General features: G+C 45.6%; 1 protein-coding gene across 2 annotated transcripts in view; it reads right to left on the bottom strand.

The window, feature by feature from the left end:
- dnaaf9 (dynein axonemal assembly factor 9) overlaps nucleotides 1–24,108 on the bottom strand; it is a 94,030-nt gene that overhangs the window by 16,310 nt on the left and 53,612 nt on the right. For both annotated transcript variants that reach the window (XM_042325046.1, XM_042325047.1), the window contains exons 21-27: nucleotides 23,680–23,826; nucleotides 13,184–13,269; nucleotides 12,963–13,064; nucleotides 8,579–8,696; nucleotides 7,732–7,820; nucleotides 4,117–4,251; nucleotides 3,180–3,305 (exon numbers count right to left, since the gene is read on the bottom strand). In XM_042325046.1, coding sequence (XP_042180980.1) covers nucleotides 3,180–3,305; nucleotides 4,117–4,251; nucleotides 7,732–7,820; nucleotides 8,579–8,696; nucleotides 12,963–13,064; nucleotides 13,184–13,269; nucleotides 23,680–23,826 — 803 coding nt within the window. The remainder of the gene's footprint in view (nucleotides 1–3,179; nucleotides 3,306–4,116; nucleotides 4,252–7,731; nucleotides 7,821–8,578; nucleotides 8,697–12,962; nucleotides 13,065–13,183; nucleotides 13,270–23,679; nucleotides 23,827–24,108) is intronic.

Genomic DNA, 24,108 nt, shown 5'->3' with positions numbered 1-24,108 from the left:
GCCTGTAGACACTGCCACATAAGTCTCGTGTCTGAGCCGTTGAATTACAACTCCACTTTGTCCCTGTGATGCACAACGCATCACCGGGGGCAAACTACCTGCCCTCCAGGACACCTACACCACCCGATGTTACAGGAAGGCCATAAAGATCATCAAGGACATCAACCACCCGAGCCACTGCCTGTTCACCCCGCTATCATCCAGAAGGCGAGGTCAGTACAGGTGCATCAAAGCTGGGACCGAGAGACTGAAAAACAGCTTCTATCTCAAGGCCATCAGACTGTTAAACAGCCACCACTAACATTGAGTGGCTGCTGCCAACACACTGACACTGACTCAACTCCAGCCACTTTAATAATGGGAATTGATGGGAAATGATGTAAATATATCACTAGCCACTTTAAACAATGCTACCTTATATAATGTTACTTACCCTACATTATTTATCTCTTATGCATACGTAGATACTGTACTCTATATCATCGACTGCATCCTTATGTAATACATGTATCACTAGCCACTTTAACTATGCCACTTTGTTTACATACTCATCTCATATGTATATACTGTACTCGATACCATCTACTGTATCTTGCCTATGCTGCTCTGTACCATCACTCATTCATATATCCTTATGTACATATTCTTTATCCCCTTACACTGTGTTTAAGACAGTAGTTTTGGAATTGTTAGTTAGATTACTTGTTGGTTATTACTGCATTGTCGGAACTAGAAGCACAAGCATTTCGCTACACTCGCATTAACATCTGCTAACCATGTGTACGTGACAAATAAAATTGGATTTGATTTGATTTTAATGACATTCCGCTTGTTTGATTGCTTGCGGATCGGTTATAAGAAATGATAGCGGATTCATTTAGTGAAATAATAATTGGGTTGGAGTCTGCAAAACGGCAGCCATGCAGTACGGCGCCATCTTTTATAAATTTAAGGAATGAATCTTGAGCCTCACGCTTATCACCTGTGGAAGGAGGGGCTTCCAGCGAGGAAGGTGGGGCTTCCACCTCACCTAGCCTAGGCCATAGGCCTATATGTTTTGATAAGGTTTGTATCACAACTAAAGTAGCCAAATAACTTCTTAAAATGAGGCACATTAATCTGCTTTACAACGGAGTGTAGAGCCTAACTACATACATAAACAGCGTGTGAGTTTCAAGTTTAGGGAAGATAACGTTCACCATAGAAATGCACCTTTATAAAAAAAGCATTACATGCATAACCGCATTTGTGGTTACTTTTGATAATGGTGTTTTCCGCTAATGGAACATTTGCGCTTATAGCCTACTACCATGTGCTTATAGCCTACTGCCATGTGCTTATAGCCTACTGCCATGTGCTTATAGTCTACTGCCATGTGCTTATAGCCTACTGCCATGTGCTTATAGCCTACTGCCATGTGCTTATAGCCTACTACCATGTGCTTATAGCCTACTGCCATGTGCTTATAGCCTACTGCCATGTGCTTATAGCCTACTACCATGTGCTTATAGCCTACTACCATGTGCTTATAGCCTACTGCCATGTGCTTATAGCCTACTGCCATGTGCTTATAGCCTACTGCCATGTGCTTATAGCCTACTACCATGTGCTTATAGCCTACTACCATGTGCTTATAGCCTACTACCATGCCATGTGCTAGCCTACTGCCATGTGCTTATAGCCTACTGCCATGTGCTTATAGCCTACTGCCATGTGCTTATAGCCTACTGCCATGTGCTTATAGCCTACTTACAGCCTACTGCCATGTGCTTATAGCCTACTGCCATGTGCTTATAGCCTACTGCCATGTGCTTATAGCCTACTACCATGTGCTTATAGCCTACTACCATGTGCTTATAGCCTACTACCATGTGCTTATAGCCTACTACCATGTGCACATTACTGTGGTTATAATGTGAAGAAATAGCCTAATACGTTATCCACATGTTAAGCTAAACGTTCTGATCTGTTGCGTCAGTACATTGCGGTATTTAAAAAAAAATTTTTTATTCTAGTGGTTGTATTAATTTGGGATCTATCGCATCCCACAACTGTCCCAGACTATGTCTGGAATATTTATTTCTCGCACAGAATAGGTCAACTTATGTACTATGTGGGATAGTAGATTGACATAGGCTAGTGTTTTTGCTGTTCGTTAGGCCTACTCATCTTGTTGGCTGACAAAAAGTAAATGTGGACAGTTCTTCCAATATCTTCAATATGCACCTCGGAATTGGATAAGGACATGTGCAGCTGCGTCCCCGATGTGTCCGTCTTCACTTGTAGCCTGTGAGAAAGACCCGATCACATGATGGAGAGCCGTGTGAGTGAGAGGTGCTTCGGAGTGCTCAGGGAGAAGGGCAGAATGCAGCACTCAGAGAGAAGGGCACAGCAGCCACTGGCCGCAAAAGTAATGTATTTTCTTTAGGGTGCATTACGGTCACAAAGGGGATGCCACGTGAAATTCAAGGCATAATCAAGTGCTTGTCAAACTGTGACTGATGTAGTATGTACAGCGTGGCAAAAAAACAAAGCAGAGCTCATGCATTTCAAGCAACTTGTTTCAAATCATCATTAGAGTCCCATCATGCAGCCTTACAATGTATTAAACACCAAAACATACAGGCCAACGTTTGTAGGACAACTAAAGTTACATTATTAATGACTCTAAATTAAGCATCTAGGAGGACCTGTTTCTCTGTTGACCAAACAACACAGAATAGCCGCCTATTATAGTTTGGATAAAATATCCTTTCTATTTTATTAAGCTTTGTTCAATGGTATTATTTAAACTATAAACCATAAATAACGCCACGACATTCTAAGCAGATCTTGTCTGCTAAATGAACTAGTGTAGCCCACAGCCATATGTCACAGCCAGATCAGGACCCTAACATAAGGACAACTCAGAGTATGCTATTCTGTTCTTCTGAAATAAACTACATTTCCTTTATATCATGTTTCTTTAGACCTGTATAAAATAAATAATGGATATATTAAATTTATTTTTAAAAAAAAGTAGATGTTTCAAAGGTCTGCATCAGTGGCTTGTAGGCTCAATGATTTTATGTTAATTAACGGTCAATTACCGTGAGAACGGCAGTTATTTGCTTGACAATCACTGTCTTGATCAAATTTCCACCACAGCCTCATGTGTGACCAGTGGAAGGTGTCCTGACCTGTGTTCCATGTATGAGCTGAGAGGGTCCACACAGGCTGTGACTGCCCCGATGGTGAAACAGGCCTGGACCACAGCATCTGGATGGGACAGGACCGCCTGGACCACGTCTAATACATCTGTACATCTAGAGATAGAGACAGAGAGATAGTCAGGGTTAAGCCATCTAGAGATAGAGATAATCTACACAGACACAGGAAAGAGATTTAACCAGTGGATTATAAACAGAAAGATCATCAGTGACACCAGCAGCTAATGGAGGATATATCTGTCTGGTTGACTTCTGTAAGCTACTTGCTACTATAACAGAAATAATGGAGGGTATATCTGTCTGGTTGACTTCTGTAAGCTACTTGCTACTATAACAGAAATAATGGAGGATATATCTGTCTGGTTGACTTCTGTAAGCTACTTGCTACTATAACAGAAATAATGGAGGGTATATCTGTCTGGTTGACTTCTGTAAGCTACTTGCTACTATAACAGAAATAATGGAGGATATATCTGTCTGGTTGACTTCTTTAAGCTACATGCTACTATAACAGAGCTAATGGAGGGTATATCTGTCTGGTTGACTTCTTTAAGCTACATGCTACTATAACAGAGCTAATGGAGGATATATCTGTCTGGTTGACTTCTTTAAGCTACATGCTACTATAACAGAGCTAATGGAGGATATATCTGTCTGGTTGACTTCTGTAAGCTACATGCTACTATAACAGAGCTAATGGAGGATATATCTGTCTGGTTGACTTCTTTAAGCTACATGCTACTATAACAGAGCTAATGGAGGATATATCTGTCTGGTTGACTTCTTTAAGCTACATGCTACTATAACAGAGCTAATGGAGGATATATCTGTCTGGTTGACTTCTGTAACTACATGCTACTATAATAGATGATCTTAGAGACCGGTACACAGCTTAATGCGTACATACCCAGGAGTGAGCAGCAGTAGTCGGGGCTTCCCTCCAGGTGCTCTCTGTGTCTCCAGGAAGCAGGACAGGTAGCGCTGGAAGTGGGAGGTGGAGAAACAATCACTGCAGTCTGGACCTGGACGGTAGACAACCCACCTACACATCAACACACACAGGGGAAACACTACAGTTAGACACAATCACTGCAGTCTGGACCTGGACGGTAGACAACCCACCTGGTAGAATATACACACACAGTTAGGAACACCACAGTGGGGAACACCACAGTGGGGAACACCACAGTGGGGAACACAACAGTTAGGAACACCACAGTGGGGAACACCACAGTGGGGAACACCACAGTGGGGAACACCACAGTGGGAACAACACGGTTAACACCACAGTGGGGAACACCACAGTGGGGAACACCACAGTGGGGAACACCACAGTGGGGAACACCACAGTTAGGAACACCACAGTGGGGAACACCACAGTGGGGAACACCACAGTGGGGAACACCACAGTGGAGAACACCCAAGACTGCTTCCATCACGTGGACTGGGAGACACCACATTGCGTCAGACAACAACATTGACGAATACGCTGATACGGTGTGCAGTTCATTAGAACGTGCGTTGAAGATGTCGTTCCCATAGCAACGATTAAAACATTCCCTAACCAGAAACCGTGGATTGATGGCAGCATTCGTGTGAAACTGAAGGCACGAACCACTGCTTTTAATCAGGGCAAGGTGTCTGGTAACATGACTGAATACAAACAGTGCAGCTATTCCCTCCGCAAGGCTATCAAACAAGCTAAGCGCCAGTACAGAGACAAAGTAGAATCTCAATTCAACGGCTCAGACACAAGAGGTATGTGGCAGGGTCTACAATCAATCACGGACTACAGGAAGAAACCCAGCCCAGTCACGGACCAGGATGTCTTGCTCCCAGGCAGACTAAATAACTTTTTGCCCGCTTTGAGGACAATACAGTGCCACTGACACGGCCTGCAACGGAATCATGTGGTCTCTCCTTCACTGCAGCCGAAGTGAGTAAGACATTTAAACGTGTTAACCCTCGCAAGGCTGCAGGCCCAGACGGCATCCCCAGCCGCGCCCTCAGAGCATGCGCAGACCAGCTGGCCGGTGTGTTTACGGACATATTCAACCAATCCCTATACCAGTCTGCTGTTCCCACATGCTTCAAGAGGGCCACCATTGTTCCTGTTCCCAAGAAAGCTAAGGTAACTGAGCTAAACGACTCACCGCCCTTAGCACTCACATCCGTCATCATGAAGTGCTTTGAGAGACTAGTCAAGGACCATATCACCTCCACCCTACCTGACACCCTTGACCCACTCCAATTTGCTTACCGCCCAAATAGGTCCACAGACGATGCAATCTCAACCACACTGCACACTGCCCTAACCCATCTGGACAAGAGGAATACCTATGTGAGAATGCTGTTCATCGACTACAGCTCGGCATTCAACACCATAGTACCCTCCAAGCTCGTCATCAAGCTCGAGACCCTGGGTCTCGACCCCGCCCTGTGCAACTGGGTACTGGACTTCCTGACGGGCCGCCCCCAGGTGGTGAGGGTAGGCAACAACATCTCCTCCCCGAGCTGATCCTCAACACTGGGGCCCCACAAGGGTGCGTTTCTGAGCCCCCTCCTGTACTCCCTGTTCACCCACGACTGCGTGGCCATGCACGCCTCCAACTCAATCATCAAGTTTGCGGACGACACAACAGTGGTAGGCTTGATTACCAACAACGATAGACGGCCTACAGGGAGGAGGTGAGGGCAGCATCGGAGTGTGGTGTCAGGAAAATAACCTCACACTCAACGTCAACAAAACTAAGGAGATGATTGTGGACTTCAGGAAACAGCAGAGGGAACACCCCCATCCACATCGATGGAACAGTAGTGGAGAGGGTAGCAAGTTTTAAGTTCCTCGGCATACACATCACAGACAAACTGAATTGGTCCACTCACACAGACAGCATCGTGAGGAAGGCGCAGCAGCGCCTCTTCAACCTCAGGAGGCTGAAGAAGTTCGGCTTGTCACCAAAAGCACTCACAAACTTCTACAGATGCACAATCGAGAGCATCCTGGCGGGCTGTATCACCGCCTGGTATGGCAACTGCACCGCCCTCAACCGTAAGGCTCTCCAGAGGGTAGTGAGGTCTGCACAACGCATCACCGGGGGCAAACTACCTGCCCTCCAGGACACCTACACCACCCGATGCTACAGGAAGGCCATAAAGATCATCAAGGACATCAACCACCCGAGCCACTGCCTGTTCACCCCGCTGTCATCCAGAAGGCGAGGTCAGTACAGGTGCATCAAAGCTGGGACCGAGAGACTGAAAAACAGCTTCTATCTCAAGGCCATCAGACTGTTAAACAGCCACCACTAACATTGAGTGGCTACTGCCAACACACTGTCAATGACACTGACTCTACTCCAGCCACTTTAATCATGGGAATTGATGGGAAATTATGTAAATATATCACTAGCCACTTTAAACAATGCTACCTTATATAATGTTACTTACCCTACATTGTTCATCTCATATGCATACGTTGATACTGTACTCTATATCATCGACTGCATCACGGGGAGGAGATGGTGCTCACCCTCACCACCTGGGGGCAGTACCCCCTTATGTAATACATGTATCACTAGCCACTTTAACTATGCCACTGGTTTACATACTTATCTCATATGTATATACTGTACTCGATATCATCTACTGTATCTTGCCTATGCTGCTCTGTACCATCACTCATTCATATATCCTTATGTACATATTCTTTATCCCCTTACACTGTGTATAAGACAGTAGTTTTTTTTTTTTTTTTTTGGAATTGTTAGTTAGATTACTTGCTCAGTTATTACTGCATTGTCGGAACTAGAAGCACAAGCATTTCGCTTGACAGCATTAACATCTGCTAACCATGTGTATGTGACAAATAAAATTTGATTTGATTTGATTTGATTTGATTTGGGGAACACCACAGTGGGGAACACCACAGTTAGGAACACCACAGTTAGGAACACCACAGTGGGGAACACCACAGTGGGGAACACCACAGTGGGGAACACCACAGTGGAGAACACCACAGTGGGGAACACCACAGTGGGGAACACCACAGTGGGGAACACCACAGTGGGGAACACCACAGTTAGGAACACCACAGTTAGGAACACCACAGTTAGGAACACCACAGTGGGGAACACCACAGTTAGGAACACCACAGTTAGGAACACCACAGTTGGGAACACCACAGTGGGGAACACCACAGCGGGGAACACCACAGCTGGGGAACACCACAGCGGGGAACACCACAGTGGGGAACACCACAGTTAGGAACACCACAGTGGGGAACACCACAGTGGGGAACACCACAGTGGGGAACACCACAGTGGGGAACACCACAGTGAGGAACACCACAGTTAGGAACACCACAGTGGGGAACACCACAGTGGGGAACACCACAGTTAGGAACACCACAGTGGGGAACACCACAGTTAGGAACACCACAGTGGGGAACACCACAGCGGGGAACACCACAGTCAGACACATACTGTACTGTGGGTCAGCGTTATAGTTCTTATTGTCTCACCTTCCTCCTTCTCTATTCAGCTGCACCAGGAAGTTAACCAGTCTGTTCTTGTGGCTGCCCGGTAGTCCAGAGATGATGGTTATAACCACCTGTTATCATACAAACACACAGGTACATCAGACTCCTGGACAATCAACAACATGTGGTAAGTAGTGGGAGCTGGGAAGACAGAATAGTAATCTGTATTAGTTACCTTGTCAGTCTGTCCTGTGAGAGGGTTGGTTACCTTGTCAGTCTGTCCTGTGAGAGGGTTGGTTACCTTGTCAGTCTGTCCTGTGAGAGGGTTGGTTACCTTGTCAACTGTCCTGTGAGAGGGTTGGTTACCTTGTCAGTCTGTCCTGTGAGAGGGTTGGTTACCTTGTCAGTCTGTCCTGTGAGAGGGTTGGTTACCTTGTCAACTGTCCTGTGAGAGGGTTGGTTACCTTGTCAGTCTGTCCTGTGAGAGGGTTGGTTACCTTGTCAGTCTGTCCTGTGAGAGGGTTGGTTACCTTGTCAGTCTGTCCTGTGAGAGGGTTGGTTACCTTGTCAGTCTGTCCTGTGAGAGGGTTGGTTACCTTGTCAACTGTCCTGTGAGAGGGTTGGTTACCTTGTCAGTCTGTCCTGTGAGAGGGTTGGTTACCTTGTCAACTGTCCTGTGAGAGGGTTGGTTACCTTGTCAGTCTGTCCTGTGAGAGGGTTGGTTACCTTGTCAGTCTGTCCTGTGAGAGGGTTGGTTACCTTGTCAGTCGGTCCTGTGAGAGGGTCGGTTACCTTGTCAACTGTCCTGTGAGAGGGTTGGTTACCTTGTCAGTCTGTCCTGTGAGAGGGTTGGTTACCTTGTCAACTGTCCTGTGAGAGGGTTGGTTACCTTGTCAGTGCTTCCTGCCAGAGGGTTCCTGGTGTCTGGCGTGGAGAACAGTGCCCCCAGGTGGTCATCCTGGATGGGCTCCTGACCCACACTGCTCAGAGCAAAGTGCTGTAGGAACCTGTTGGAACACATCAGCATTAGGAAGCAAGTTATGGTGGTTCAATGGGAGAACACTTGGGCTATTGGCAGGCAGGGTGGGACATCTACACATATATACTACTGGTCAAAAGATTGAGGTCACTTAGAAATGTCCTTGTTTTTTAAAAGAAAATCTAGTTTTTTTGTCCATTGAAATAACATCAAATTGATCAGAAATACAGTGTAGACATTGCTAATGTGGTAAATTACTATTGTAGCTGGAAACTGCAGATTTATTATGGAATATCTACATAGTCGTACAGAGGCCCATTATCAGCAACCATCACTCCTGTGTTCCAATGGCACGTTGTGTTTGCTAATCCAAGTTTATCATTTTAAAAGGCTAATTGATCATTAGAAAACCCTTTTGCAATTATGTTAGCACAGCTAAAAACCGTTGTCCAGATTAAAGAAGCAATAAAACTGTCCTTCTTTAGACTAGTTGAGTATCTGGAGCATCAGCATTTGTGGGTTCGATTACAGGCTCAAAATGGCCAGAAACAAAGAACTTTCTTCTGAAACTCGTCAGTCTATTCTTGTTCTGAAAAATGAAGGCTATTCCATGAGAGAAATTGCCAAGAAACTGAAGACCTCGTACAATGTTGTGTGCTACTCCCTTCACAGAACAGCGCAAACTGGCCCTAACCATAATAGAAAGAGGAGTGGGAGGCCCTAGTGTACAACTGAGCAAGAGGACAAGTACATTAGCGCCTCACAAGTCCTCAACTGGCAGCTTCATTAAATAGTACCCGCAAAACACCAGTCTCAACGTCAACAGTGAAGAGGCGACTCCGGGATGCTGGCCTTCTAGGCAGAGTTCCTCTGTCCAGTGTCTGTGTTCTTTTGCCCATCTTAATCTTTTATTTTTATTGGCCAGTCTGAGATATGGCTTTCTCTTTGCAACTCTGCCTAGAAGGCCAGCATCCCGGAGTTAGTCCCCTCTTCACTGTTGACTTTGAGACTGATAAACTGAAAATGATAAACTTGGATTAGCTAACACAATGTGCCATTGGAACACAGGAGTGATGGTTGCTGATAATTGGCCTCTGTACGCATATGTAGATATTCCATAATAAATCTGCCATTTCCAACATTAACAATGTCTACACTGTATTTCTGATCAATTTGAAGTCATTTTAATGAACAAAAAATGGGCTCTTCTTTCAACAACATGGACATTTCTAAGTGATCTCAAACTTTTGAGTGGTAGTGTGTGTATATATATATTAGAGGTTGACCGATTAATCGGAATGGCTGATTAATTAGGGCCGATTTCAAGTTTTCTACTGACTCTGAAAAACACCAAAAGAAAGATGCCCAGAGTCCCTGCTCATCTGCGTGAACGTGCTTTAGGCATGCTGCAAGGAGGCATGAGGACTGCAGATGTGGCCAGTGCAATAAATTGCAATGTCCGTACTGTGAGACGCCTAAGACAGCGCTACAGGGAGACAGGACGGACAGCTGATCGTCCTCACAGCGGCAGACCACATGTAACAACACCTGCACAAGATCGGTATATCCAAACATCACACCTGCGGGACAGGTACAGGATGGCAACAACAACTGCCCGAGTTACACTAGGAATGCACAATCCCTCCATCAGTGCTCAGACTGTCCTGAATAGGCTGAGAGAGGCTGGACTGAGGGCTTGTAGGCCTGTTGTAAGGCAGGTCCTCACCAGACATCACCGGCAACAACGTCGCCTATGGGCACAAACCCACCGTCGCTGGACCAGTGCGTTACACCGAGGCCTGTACTCCCGGAGCGGGATCGATTTGGAGGTGGAGGGTCCGTCATGGTCTGGGGCGGTGTGTCACAGCATCATCGGACTGAGCTTGTTGTCATTGCAGGTAATCTCAATGCTGTGCATTACAGGGAAGACATCCTCCTCCTTTATGTGGTACCCTTCCTGCAGGCTCATCCTGACATGACCCTCCAGCATGACAATGCCACCAGCCATACTGCTCCTTCTGTGTGTGATTTCCTGCAAGACAGGAATGTCAGTGTTCTGCCATGGCCAGCGAAGAGCCCGGATCTCAATCCCATTGAGCACGTCTGGGACCTGTTGGATCGGAGGGTGAGGGCTAGGGCCATTCCCCCCAGAAATGTCCGGGAACATCCAGGTGCCTTGGTGGAAGAGTGGGGTAACATCTCACAGCAAGAACTGGCAAATCTGGTGCAGTCCATGAGGAGGAGATGCACTGCAGTACTTAATGCAGCTGGTGGCCACACCAGATACTGACTGTTACTGTTACTTTTGATTTTGACCCCCCCTTTGTTCAGGGACACATTATTCAATTTCTGTTAGTCACATGTCTGTGGAACTTGTTCAGTTTGTCTCAGTTGTTGAATCTTGTTATGTTCATACAAATATTTACACATGTTAAGTTTGCTGAAAATAAACACAGTTGACAGTGAGAGGACGTTTCTTTTTTTGCTGAGTTTATATATATATATATATATACAGTTAAAAGTTAAAGTCGGAAGTTTACATACACTTATGTTGGGGAGTCATTAAAACTTGTTTTTCAACCACTCCACAAATGTCTTGTTAACAAACTATAGTTTGGCAATTAGGTTAGGAAATCTACTCTGTGCATGACACTAGTCATTTCTCCAACAATTGTTTACAGACAGATTATTTCACTTATAATTAACTGTATCACAATTCAAATGGGTCAGAAGTTTACATACACTAAGTTGACTGTGCCTTTAAACAGCTTGGAAAATTCCAGAACATGATGTCATGGCTTTAGAAGCTTCTGATAGGCTAAATTACATCATCTGAGTCAACTGGAGGTGTACCTGTGGATGTATTTCAAGGCCAATCTTCAAACTCAGTGCCTCTTCACTTGACATCATGGGAAAATCAAAAGAAATCAGCCAATACCTCAGAAAAAAAAAAATTGTAAACCTCCACAAGTCTGGTTCATCCTTGGGAGCAATTTCCAAACGCCTGAAGGTACCACGTACCTCTTTACAAACAATAGTACGCAAGTATAAACACCATGGGACCACGCAGCCGTCATACCGCTCAGGAAGGAAACGCGTTCTGTCTCCTAGAGATGAACGTACTTTGGTGCGAAAAGTGTGAATCAATCCCAGAACAACAGCAAAGGACCTTGTGAAGATGCTGGAGGAAACAGGTACAAAAGTATCTATATCCACAGTAAAACGAGTCCTATATCGACATAACCTGAAAGGCCGCTCAGCAGGGAAGAAGCCACTGCTCCAAAACTGCCATAAAAAAGCCAGACTACGGTTTGCAACTGCACATGGGAACTAAGGTCATAATTTTTGGAGAAATGTCCTCTGGTCTGATGAAACAAAAATTGAACTGTTTGGCCATAATGACCATCGTTAAGTTTGGAGGAAAATGGGGGAGGCTTGCAAGCTGAAGAACACCATCCCAACCGTGAAGCATGGGGGTGGCAGCATCATGTTGTGGGGGTGCTTTGCTGCAGGAGGGACTGGTGCACTTCACAAAATAGAAGGCATCATGAGGACGGAAAATTATGTGGATATATTGAAGCAACATCTCAAGACATCAGTCAGGAAGTTAAAGCTCGGTCGCAAATGGGTCTTCCAAATGGACAATGACCCCAAGCATACCTCCAAAGTTGTGGCAAAATGGCTTAAGGACAACAAAGTCAAGGTATTGGAGTGGCCATCACAAAGCCCTGACCTCAATCCTATAGAACATTTGTGGGCAGAACTGAAAAAGCGTGTGCGAGCAAGGAGGCCTACAAACCTGACTCAGTTACACCAGCTCTGTCAGGAGGAATGGAGGAAATATGCCTCATAAAATGTTGTGGCTGGTAAAATTTGGGCACCCACCGGCCACTGCGGCTGTTAATTTCCCACCCTGCTGGCAGGTGTGATACATACGGCAACAGCCTGTTGTCTTCACAAGGGGAGTAGGTACAAGTACATTTTATATAATTTTTTATTTAACCTTTATTTAACGTTAATAACAAATTCTTATTTGTTCTCTAACCCGAACGACACTGGGCCAATTGTGTGCCGCCCTATGTGACTCCCGATCACTGTCGGTTGTGATACAGCCCAGGATCAAACCAAGGTCTGTAGTGACGCCTCTAGCATTGCGATGCAGTGCCTTAGACCGCGGCGCCACTCGGGAGCCTACATGTCCTGTTCTGGTAGCTGGGACTATGAGGCCTTCAGGCTGCCTCTATGTGGTAGGTAGTGTATACTAGGTAGTGTATACTAGGTAGTGTATACATACATCTCTTGTTCTGGTAGCTGGGAGTATGAGGCCTTCAGGCTGCCTCTGCGTTTGGCCACAGGGGGGGCGTGGCAGTCATGCAACCACTGCAGTCTGGAGTGCCTTGAGGGACAACATGGATCAACAACATTACTCCTAATATTGACATTTCTGACAGATCAAAGTCAGATCACTTTACGTAGAAGTCGTAGAGTAGGTGCCAGTTCGTTACTGTGACTCACATGTTCCTCTGATCCCAGGTCAGCTGTTCTCTGTCCACCAGCTGCAGAGAGAGTCCAGAGTCTGACCCCTGCCACACTGGTAACACCTGCAACAACAATACAACACCTAAACAACCACAATACAACACCTAAACAACCACAATACAACACAACCAAAATACAACACAAACAACCACAATACAACACCTAAACAACCACAATACAACACAACACCTAAACAACCACAATACAACACCTAAACAACCACAATACAACACCTAAACAACCACAATACAATACAACACAACCACAATACAACACCTAAACAACCACCATAAAACACATAAACAACCACAATACAACACCTAAACAACCACAATATAACACCTAAACAACACAATACAACACAACACAACCCAAAATACAACACAAACAACCACAATACAACACCTAAACAACCACAATACAACACCTAAACAACCACAATACAATACAACACAACCAAAATACAACACCTAAACAACCACCATACAACACATAAACAACCACAATACAACACCTAAACAACCACAATACAACACAACCACAATACAACACAACCACAATACAACACATAAACAACCACAATACAACACTAAACAACCACAATACAACACCAAAATAAACAACCACAATACAATACAACACAACCACAATACAACACCTAAACAACCACCATACAACACATAAACAACCACAATACAACACCTAAACAACCACAATACAACACATAAACAACCACAATACAACACCTAAACAACCACAATACAACACCTAAACAACCACAATACAACACCTAAACAACCACAATACAACACCTAAACAACCACAATACAACACATAAACAACCACAGTACAACACCTAGACAACCACAGTACAACACATAGACAACCACAATACAACCACGATACAACACCTAAACAACCACAATACAACACATAAACAACCACAATACAACACCTAAACAACCACAATACAACACATAGACAACCACAATACAATACAACCACAATACAACACCTAAACAACCACAATACAACACATAGACAAACACAATACAATAACAATACAACACATAAACAACCACAATACATCACCTAAACAACCACCACACAACACAACCACAATACAACACCTAAACAACCACAATACAACACCTAAACAACCACAATACAACACCTAAACAACCACAATACAACACATACACAACCACAATACAACACCTAAACAACCACAATACAACACATAAACAACCACAATACAACACAAACAACCACAGTACAACAGATACACAACCACAATACAACACATAAACAACCACAATACAACACATAAACAACCACAGTACACCAGATAAACAACCACAATACAACACAACCACAATACAACACATAAACAACCACAATACAGCACAACCACAGTACAACAGATAAACAACCACAATACAACACAAACAACCACAATACAACACATAAACAACCACAATACAACACAACCAAACAACCACAATACAACACAACCACAATACAACACAACCACAATACAACACATAAACAACCACAATACAACACAACCAAACAACCACAATACAACACAACCAAACAACCACAATACAACACAACCACAATACAACACATAAACAACCACAGTACAACAGATAAACAACCACAATACAACACAACACATAAACAACCACAATACAACACAACCACAATACAACACATAAACAACAACAATACAACACAACCTCAATACAACAAACAACAACAATACAACACATAAACAACCACAATACAACACATAAACAACTACAATACAACACAAACAACTACAATACAACAGATAAACAACTACAATACAACAGATAAACAACCACAGTACAACAGATAAACAACCACAATACAACACCTAAACAACCACAATACAACACCTAAACAACCACAATACAACATATAAACAGCTACAGCTCCCTGTGAGTAGAAGGTTCTGTGACTGACTGACCTGTTAGTAGAAGGCTCTGTGACTGACTGACCTGTTAGTAGGTTCTGTGACTGACTGACTGACCTGTTAGTAGAAGGCTCTGTGACTGACTGACCTGTGAGTAGAAGGCTCTGTGACTGACTGACCTGTTAGTAGAAGGCTCTGTGACTGACTGACCTGTTAGTAGAAGGCTCTATGACTGACTGACCTGTTAGTAGAAGGCTCTGTGACTGACTGACCTGTTAGTAGAAGGCTCTGTGACTGACTGACTAACCTGTTAGTAGAAGGCTCTGTGACTGACTGACTAACCTGTTAGTAGAAGGCTCTGTGACTGACTGACCTGTTAGTAGAAGGCTCTGTGACTGACTGACCTGTTAGTAGAAGGTTCTGTGACTGACTGACTAACCTGTTAGTAGAAGGCTCTGACTGACTGACTGATCTGTTAGTAGAAGGCTCTGTGACTGACTGACTAACCTGTTAGTAGAAGGCTCTGTGACTGACTGACCTGTTAGTAGAAGGCTCTGTGACTGACTGACCTGTTAGTAGAAGGCTCTGTGACTGACTGACCTGTTAGTAGAAGGCTCTGTGACTGACTGACCTGTTAGTAGAAGGCTCTGTGACTGACTGACCTGTTAGTAGAAGGCTCTGTGACTGACTGACTAACCTGTTAGTAGAAGGCTCTGTGACTGACTGACTAACCTGTTAGTAGAAGGCTCTGTGACTGACTGACCTGTTAGTAGAAGGCTCTGTGACTGACTGACCTGTTAGTAGAAGGCTCTGTGACTGACTGACCTGTTAGTAGAAGGCTCTGTGACTGACTGACCTGTTAGTAGAAGGCTCTGACTGACTGACTAACCTGTTGAGTAGAAGGTTCTGTGACTGACTGACCTGTTAGTAGAACCTGTGACTGACTGACCTGTTAGTAGAAGGTTCTGTGACTGACTGACAAAACCTGTTAGTAAAAGGCTCTGTGACTGACTGACCTGTTAGTAGAAGGCTCTGTGACTGACTGACTAACCTGTTAGTAGAAGGCTCTGTGACTGACTGACCTGTTAGTAGAAGGCTCTGTGACTGACTGACCTGTTAGTAGAAGGCTCTGTGACTGACTGACCTGTTAGTAGAAGGCTCTGTGACTGACTGACCTGTTAGTAGAAGGCTCTGTGACTGACTGACCTGTTAGTAGAAGGCTCTGTGACTGACTGACTAACCTGTTAGTAGAAGGCTCTGTGACTGACTGACCTGTTAGTAGAAGGCTCTGTGACTGACTGACTAACCTGTTAGTAGAAGGTTCTGTGACTGACTGACTAACCTGTTAGTAGAAGGTTCTGTGACTGACTGACTAACCTGTTAGTAGAAGGCTCTGTGACTGACTGACCTGTTAGTAGAAGGCTCTGTGACTGACTGACTAACCTGTTAGTAGAAGGCTCTGTGACTGACTGACTAACCTGTTAGTAGAAGGCTCTGTGACTGACTGACTGACCTGTTAGTAGAAGGCTCTGTGACTGACTGACCTGTTAGTAGAAGGCTCTCTGTGACTGACTAACCTGTTAGTAGAAGGCTCTGTGACTGACTGACCTGTTAGTAGAAGGCTCTGTGACTGACTAACCTGTTAGTAGAAGGTTCTGTGACTGACTGACTAACCTGTTAGTAGAAGGCTCTGTGACTGACTGACTAACCTGTTAGTAGAAGGCTCTGTGACTGACTGACTAACCTGTTAGTAGAAGGCTCTGTGACTGACTGACTAACCTGTTAGTAGAAGGCTCTGTGACTGACTGACTAACCTGTTAGTAGAAGGCTCTGTGACTGACTGACTGACCTTTAGTAGAAGGCTCTGTGACTGACTAACCTGTTAGTAGAAGGCTCTGTGACTGACTGACTAACCTGTTAGTAGAAGGCTCTGTGACTGACTGACTAACCTGTTAGTAGAAGGCTCTGTGACTGACTGACCTGTTAGTAGAAGGCTCTGTGACTGACTGACCTGTTAGTAGAAGGCTCTGTGACTGACTGACCTGTTAGTAGAAGGCTCTGTGACTGACTGACCTGTTAGTAGAAGGCTCTGTGACTGACTGACTAACCTGTGAGTAGAAGGTTCTGTGACTGACTGACCTGTTAGTAGAAGGCTCTGTGACTGACTGACCTGTTAGTAGAAGGTTCTGTGACTGACTGACTGACCTGTTAGTAGAAGGCTCTGTGACTGACTGACTGACCTGTTAGTAGAAGGCTCTGTGACTGACTGACCTGTTAGTAGAAGGCTCTGTGACTGACTGACCTGTTAGTAGAAGGCTCTGTGACTGACTGACCTGTTAGTAGAAGGCTCTGTGACTGACTGACCTGTTAGTAGAAGGCTCTGTGACTGACTGACTAACCTGTGAGTAGAAGGCTCTGTGACTGACTGACCTGTTAGTAGAAGGCTCTGTGGCTGACTGACCTGTTAGTAGAAGGCTCTGTGACTGACTGACTAACCTGTGAGTAGAAGGTTCTGTGACTGACTGACTAACCTGTGAGTAGAAGGTTCTGTGACTGACTGACCTGTGAGTAGAAGGCTCTGTGACTGACTGACTGACCTGTTAGTAGAAGGCTCTGTGACTGACTGACCTGTTAGTAGAAGGTTCTGTGACTGACTGACTGACCTGTGAGTAGAAGGTTCTGTGACTGACTGACCTGTTAGTAGAAGGTTCTGTGACTGACTGACCTGTTAGTAGAAGGCTCTGTGACTGACTGACCTGTGAGTAGAAGGTTCTGTGACTGACTGACTGACCTGTGAGTAGAAGGTTCTGTGACTGACTGACCTGTTAGTAGAAGGCTCTGTGACTGACTGACCTGTGAGTAGAAGGCTCTGTGACTGACTGACCTGTGAGTAGAAGGCTCTGTGACTGACTGACCTGTTAGTAGAAGGCTCTGTGACTGACTGACCTGTTAGTAGAAGGCTCTGTGACTGACTGACCTGTTAGTAGAAGGCTCTGTGACTGACTGACCTGTTAGTAGAAGGCTCTGTGACTGACTGACTAACCTGTTAGTAGAAGGCTCTGTGACTGACTGACTAACCTGTTAGTAGAAGGTTCTGTGACTGACTGACTAACCTGTTAGTAGAAGGCTCTGTGACTGACTGACCTGTTAGTAGAAGGTTCTGTGACTGACTGACTAACCTGTTAGTAGAAGGCTCTGTGACTGACTGATCTGTTAGTAGAAGGCTCTGTGACTGACTGACTAACCTGTTAGTAGAAGGCTCTGTGACTGACTGACCTGTTAGTAGAAGGCTCTGTGACTGACTGACCTGTTAGTAGAAGGCTCTGTGACTGACTGACCTGTTAGTAGAAGGCTCTGTGACTGACTGACCTGTTAGTAGAAGGCTCTGTGACTGACTGACTAACCTGTTAGTAGAAGGCTCTGTGACTGACTGACCTGTTAGTAGAAGGCTCTGTGACTGACTGACTAACCTGTTAGTAGAAGGCTCTGTGACTGACTGACTAACCTGTTAGTAGAAGGCTCTGTGACTGACTGACCTGTTAGTAGAAGGCTCTGTGACTGACTGACCTGTTAGTAGAAGGCTCTGTGACTGACTGACCTGTTAGTAGAGGGCTCTGTGACTGACTGACCTGTTAGTAGAAGGCTCTGTGACTGACTGACTAACCTGTGAGTAGAAGGTTCTGTGACTGACTGACCTGTTAGTAGAAGGCTCTGTGACTGACTGACCTATTAGTAGAAGGTTCTGTGACTGACTGACTAACCTGTTAGTAAAAGGCTCTGTGACTGACTGATCTGTTAGTAGAAGGCTCTGTGACTGACTGACTAACCTGTTAGTAGAAGGCTCTGTGACTGACTGACCTGTTAGTAGAAGGCTCTGTGACTGACTGACCTGTTAGTAGAAGGCTCTGTGACTGACTGACCTGTTAGTAGAAGGCTCTGTGACTGACTGACCTGTTAGTAGAAGGCTCTGTGACTGACTGACCTGTTAGTAGAAGGCTCTGTGACTGACTGACTAACCTGTTAGTAGAAGGCTCTGTGACTGACTGACCTGTTAGTAGAAGGCTCTGTGACTGACTGACTAACCTGTTAGTAGAAGGTTATGTGACTGACTGACTAACCTGTTAGTAGAAGGTTCTGTGACTGACTGACTAACCTGTTAGTAGAAGGCTCTGTGACTGACTGACCTGTTAGTAGAAGGCTCTGTGACTGACTGACTAACCTGTTAGTAGAAGGCTCTGTGACTGACTGACCTGTTAGTAGAAGGCTCTGTGACTGACTGACCTGTTAGTAGAAGGCTCTGTGACTGACTGACCTGTTAGTAGAAGGCTCTGACTGACTGACTAACCTGTTAGTAGAAGGCTCTGTGACTGACTGACCTGTTAGTAGAAGGCTCTGTGACTGACTGACTAACCTGTTAGTAGAAGGTTCTGTGACTGACTGACTAACCTGTTAGTAGAAGGCTCTGTGACTGACTGACTAACCTGTTAGTAGAAGGCTCTGTGACTGACTGACTAACCTGTTAGTAGAAGGCTCTGTGACTGACTGACTAACCTGTTAGTAGAAGGCTCTGTGACTGACTGACTAACCTGTTAGTAGAAGGCTCTGTGACTGACTGACTGACCTGTTAGTAGAAGGCTCTGTGACTGACTAACCTGTTAGTAGAAGGCTCTGTGACTGACTGACTAACCTGTTAGTAGAAGGCTCTGTGACTGACTGACTAACCTGTTAGTAGAAGGCTCTGTGACTGACTGACCTGTTAGTAGAAGGCTCTGTGACTGACTGACCTGTTAGTAGAAGGCTCTGTGACTGACTGACCTGTTAGTAGAAGGCTCTGTGACTGACTGACCTGTTAGTAGAAGGCTCTGTGACTGACTGACTAACCTGTGAGTAGAAGGTTCTGTGACTGACTGACCTGTTAGTAGAAGGCTCTGTGACTGACTGACCTGTTAGTAGAAGGTTCTGTGACTGACTGACTGACCTGTTAGTAGAAGGCTCTGTGACTGACTGACCTGTTAGTAGAAGGCTCTGTGACTGACTGACCTGTTAGTAGAAGGCTCTGTGACTGACTGACCTGTTAGTAGAAGGCTCTGTGACTGACTGACCTGTTAGTAGAAGGCTCTGTGACTGACTGACCTGTTAGTAGAAGGCTCTGTGACTGACTGACTAACCTGTGAGTAGAAGGCTCTGTGACTGACTGACCTGTTAGTAGAAGGCTCTGTGGCTGACTGACCTGTTAGTAGAAGGCTCTGTGACTGACTGACTAACCTGTGAGTAGAAGGTTCTGTGACTGACTGACTAACCTGTGAGTAGAAGGTTCTGTGACTGACAGACTGACCTGTGAGTAGAAGGCTCTGTGACTGACTGACTGACCTGTTAGTAGAAGGCTCGGTGACTGACTGACCTGTTAGTAGGTTCTGTGACTGACTGACTGACCTGTGAGTAGAAGGTTCTGTGACTGACTGACCTGTGAGTAGAAGGTTCTGTGACTGACTGACCTGTTAGTAGAAGGCTCTGTGACTGACTGACCTGTGAGTAGAAGGTTCTGTGACTGACTGACCTGTTAGTAGAAGGCTCGGTGACTGACTGACCTGTGAGTAGAAGGTTCTGTGACTGACTGACTGACCTGTGAGTAGAAGGTTCTGTGACTGACTGACCTGTTAGTAGAAGGCTCTGTGACTGACTGACCTGTGAGTAGAAGGCTCTGTGACTGACTGACCTGTGAGTAGAAGGCTCTGTGACTGACTGACCTGTGAGTAGAAGGCTCTGTGACTGACTGACCTGTTAGTAGAAGGCTCTGTGACTGACTGACCTGTTAGTAGAAGGCTCTGTGACTGACTGACCTGTGAGTAGAAGGCTCTGTGACTGACTGACCTGTGAGTAGAAGGCTCTGTGACTGACTGACCTGTTAGTAGAAGGCTCTGTGACTGACTGACCTGTGAGTAGAAGGCTCTGTGACTGACTGACCTGTGAGTAGAAGGCTCTGTGACTGACTGACCTGTTAGTAGAAGGTTCTGTGACTGACTGACCTGTGAGTAGAAGGCTCTGTGACTGACTGACCTGTGAGTAGAAGGCTCTGTGACTGACTGACCTGTTAGTAGAAGGCTCTGTGACTGACTGACCTGTTAGTAGAAGGCTCTGTGACTGACTGACCTGTTAGTAGAAGGCTCTGTGACTGACTGACCTGTGAGTAGAAGGCTCTGTGACTGACTGACCTGTGAGTAGAAGGCTCTGTGACTGACTGACCTGTGAGTAGAAGGCTCTGTGACTGACTGACCTGTTAGTAGAAGGTTCTGTGACTGACTGACCTGTGAGTAGAAGGCTCTGTGACTGACTGACCTGTTAGTAGAAGGCTCTGTGACTGACTGACTAACCTGTGAGTAGAAGGCTCTGTGACTGACTGACCTGTTAGTAGAAGGCTCTGTGGCTGACTGACCTGTTAGTAGAAGGCTCTGTGACTGACTGACTAACCTGTGAGTAGAAGGTTCTGTGACTGACTGACCTGTTAGTAGAAGGCTCGGTGACTGACTGACCTGTGAGTAGAAGGTTCTGTGACTGACTGACCTGTTAGTAGAAGGCTCTGTGACTGACTGACCTGTTAGTAGAAGGCTCTGTGGCTGACTGACCTGTTAGTAGAAGGCTCTGTGACTGACTGACTAACCTGTGAGTAGAAGGCTCTGTGACTGACTGACCTGTTAGTAGAAGGCTCTGTGACTGACTGACCTGTTAGTAGAAGGCTCTGTGACTGACTGACCTGTGAGTAGAAGGCTCTGTGACTGACTGACCTGTGAGTAGAAGGTTCTGTGACTGACTGACCTGTGAGTAGAAGGTTCTGTGGCTGACTGACCTGTGAGTAGAAGGCTCTGTGACTGACTGACCTGTTAGTAGAAGGTTCTGTGACTGACTGACCTGTGAGTAGAAGGTTCTGTGGCTGACTGACCTGTTAGTAGAAGGCTCTGTGACTGACTGACCTGTTAGTAGAAGGCTCTGTGACTGACTGACCTGTTAGTAGAAGGCTCTGTGACTGACTGACCTGTTAGTAGAAGGCTCTGTGACTGACTGACCTGTTAGTAGAAGGCTCTGTGACTGACTGACCTGTTAGTAGAAGGCTCTGTGACTGACTGACCTGTTAGTAGAAGGCTCTGTGACTGACTGACCTGTTAGTAGAAGGCTCTGTGACTGACTGACCTGTGAGTAGAAGGCTCTGTGACTGACTGACCTGTTAGTAGAAGGCTCTGTGACTGACTGACCTGTTAGTAGAAGGCTCTGTGACTGACTGACCTGTTAGTAGAAGGTTCTGTGACTGACTGACCTGTTAGTAGAAGGCTCTGTGACTGACTGACCTGTTAGTAGAAGGCTCTGTGACTGACTGACCTGTTAGTAGAAGGCTCTGTGACTGACTGACCTGTGAGTAGAAGGCTCTGTGACTGACTGACTGACCTGTTAGTAGAAGGCTCGGTGACTGACTGACCTGTTAGTAGAAGGCTCGGTGACTGACTGACCTGTTAGTAGAAGGCTCTGTGACTGACTGACCTGTGAGTAGAAGGCTCTGTGACTGACTGACTGACCTGTTAGTAGAAGGCTCTGTGACTGACTGACCTGTTAGTAGAAGGTTCTGTGACTGACTGACCTGTGAGTAGAAGGCTCTGTGACTGACTGACTGACCTGTTAGTAGAAGGCTCTGTGACTGACTGACCTGTTAGTAGAAGGTTCTGTGACTGACTGACCTGTGAGTAGAAGGCTCTGTGACTGACTGACTGACCTGTTAGTAGAAGGCTCGGTGACTGACTGACCTGTTAGTAGAAGGTTCTGTGACTGACTGACCTGTGAGTAGAAGGTTCTGTGACTGACTGACCTGTGAGTAGAAGGCTCTGTGACTGACTGACCTGTTAGTAGAAGGTTCTGTGACTGACTGACCTGTGAGTAGAAGGTTCTGTGACTGACTGACCTGTGAGTAGAAGGTTCTGTGACTGACTGACCTGTTAGTAGAAGGCTCTGTGACTGACTAACCTGTTAGTAGAAGGTTCTGTGACTGACTTATAGTCAGAAGGTTCTGTGACTGACTGACCTGTTAGTAGAAGGCTCGGTGACTGACTGACCTGTGAGTAGAAGGCTCTGTGACTGACTGACCTGTGAGTAGAAGGTTCTGTGACTGACTGACCTGTTAGTAGAAGGCTCTGTGACTGACTGACCTGTGAGTAGAAGGCTCTGTGACTGACTGACCTGTTAGTAGAAGGCTCGGTGACTGACTGACCTGTGAGTAGAAGGCTCTGTGACTGACTGACCTGTGAGTAGAAGGCTCTGTGACTGACTGACCTGTTAGTAGAAGGCTCTGTGACTGACTGACCTGTTAGTAGAAGGCTCTGTGACTGACTGACCTGTTAGTAGAAGGCTCTGTGACTGACTGACCTGTGAGTAGAAGGCTCTGTGACTGACTGACCTGTGAGTAGAAGGCTCGGTGACTGACTGACCTGTGAGTAGAAGGCTCTGTGACTGACTGACCTGTGAGTAGAAGGCTCTGTGACTGACTGACCTGTGAGTAGAAGGCTCGGTGACTCTGTGAGCGTGGCTGGAGGCTGAAGACCAAACAGTGGTCGTCACTGTGGAGAGGGAAGGGCAGGTGGGACAGCAGAGCAGCTTCATACTGTACAAACAGAGCTGCCACCACGCTCGACGAGTCCTGGCGGACACAGATAGCAGACACAGAGAGATATGGGGGACAGTGCTGGAATGTATAATAACCCCACAGACAGAAAAGGCACAGTAACAATAACAGAACCATGGTTGGTCCGACATATTCTCACACACACACACACATCATATGCTGCTGCTACTCTGTTCTTTATTTTAATATTATTATTATCTATCCTGATGTCTAGTCACTTTACCCTGCCTTCATGGACATATCTACCTCAAATACCTTATTATTATCTTTCCTGATGTCTAGTCACCTTACCCTGCC

Source organism: Oncorhynchus tshawytscha, linkage group LG08 (genome assembly GCF_018296145.1).
Source record: "Oncorhynchus tshawytscha isolate Ot180627B linkage group LG08, Otsh_v2.0, whole genome shotgun sequence".
In the NCBI taxonomy this organism is placed as follows: Eukaryota; Metazoa; Chordata; class Actinopteri; order Salmoniformes; family Salmonidae; genus Oncorhynchus; species Oncorhynchus tshawytscha.
Note: the sequence above shows the minus strand (reverse complement) of the source record. Positions and strands in the feature narration are given on the sequence as shown.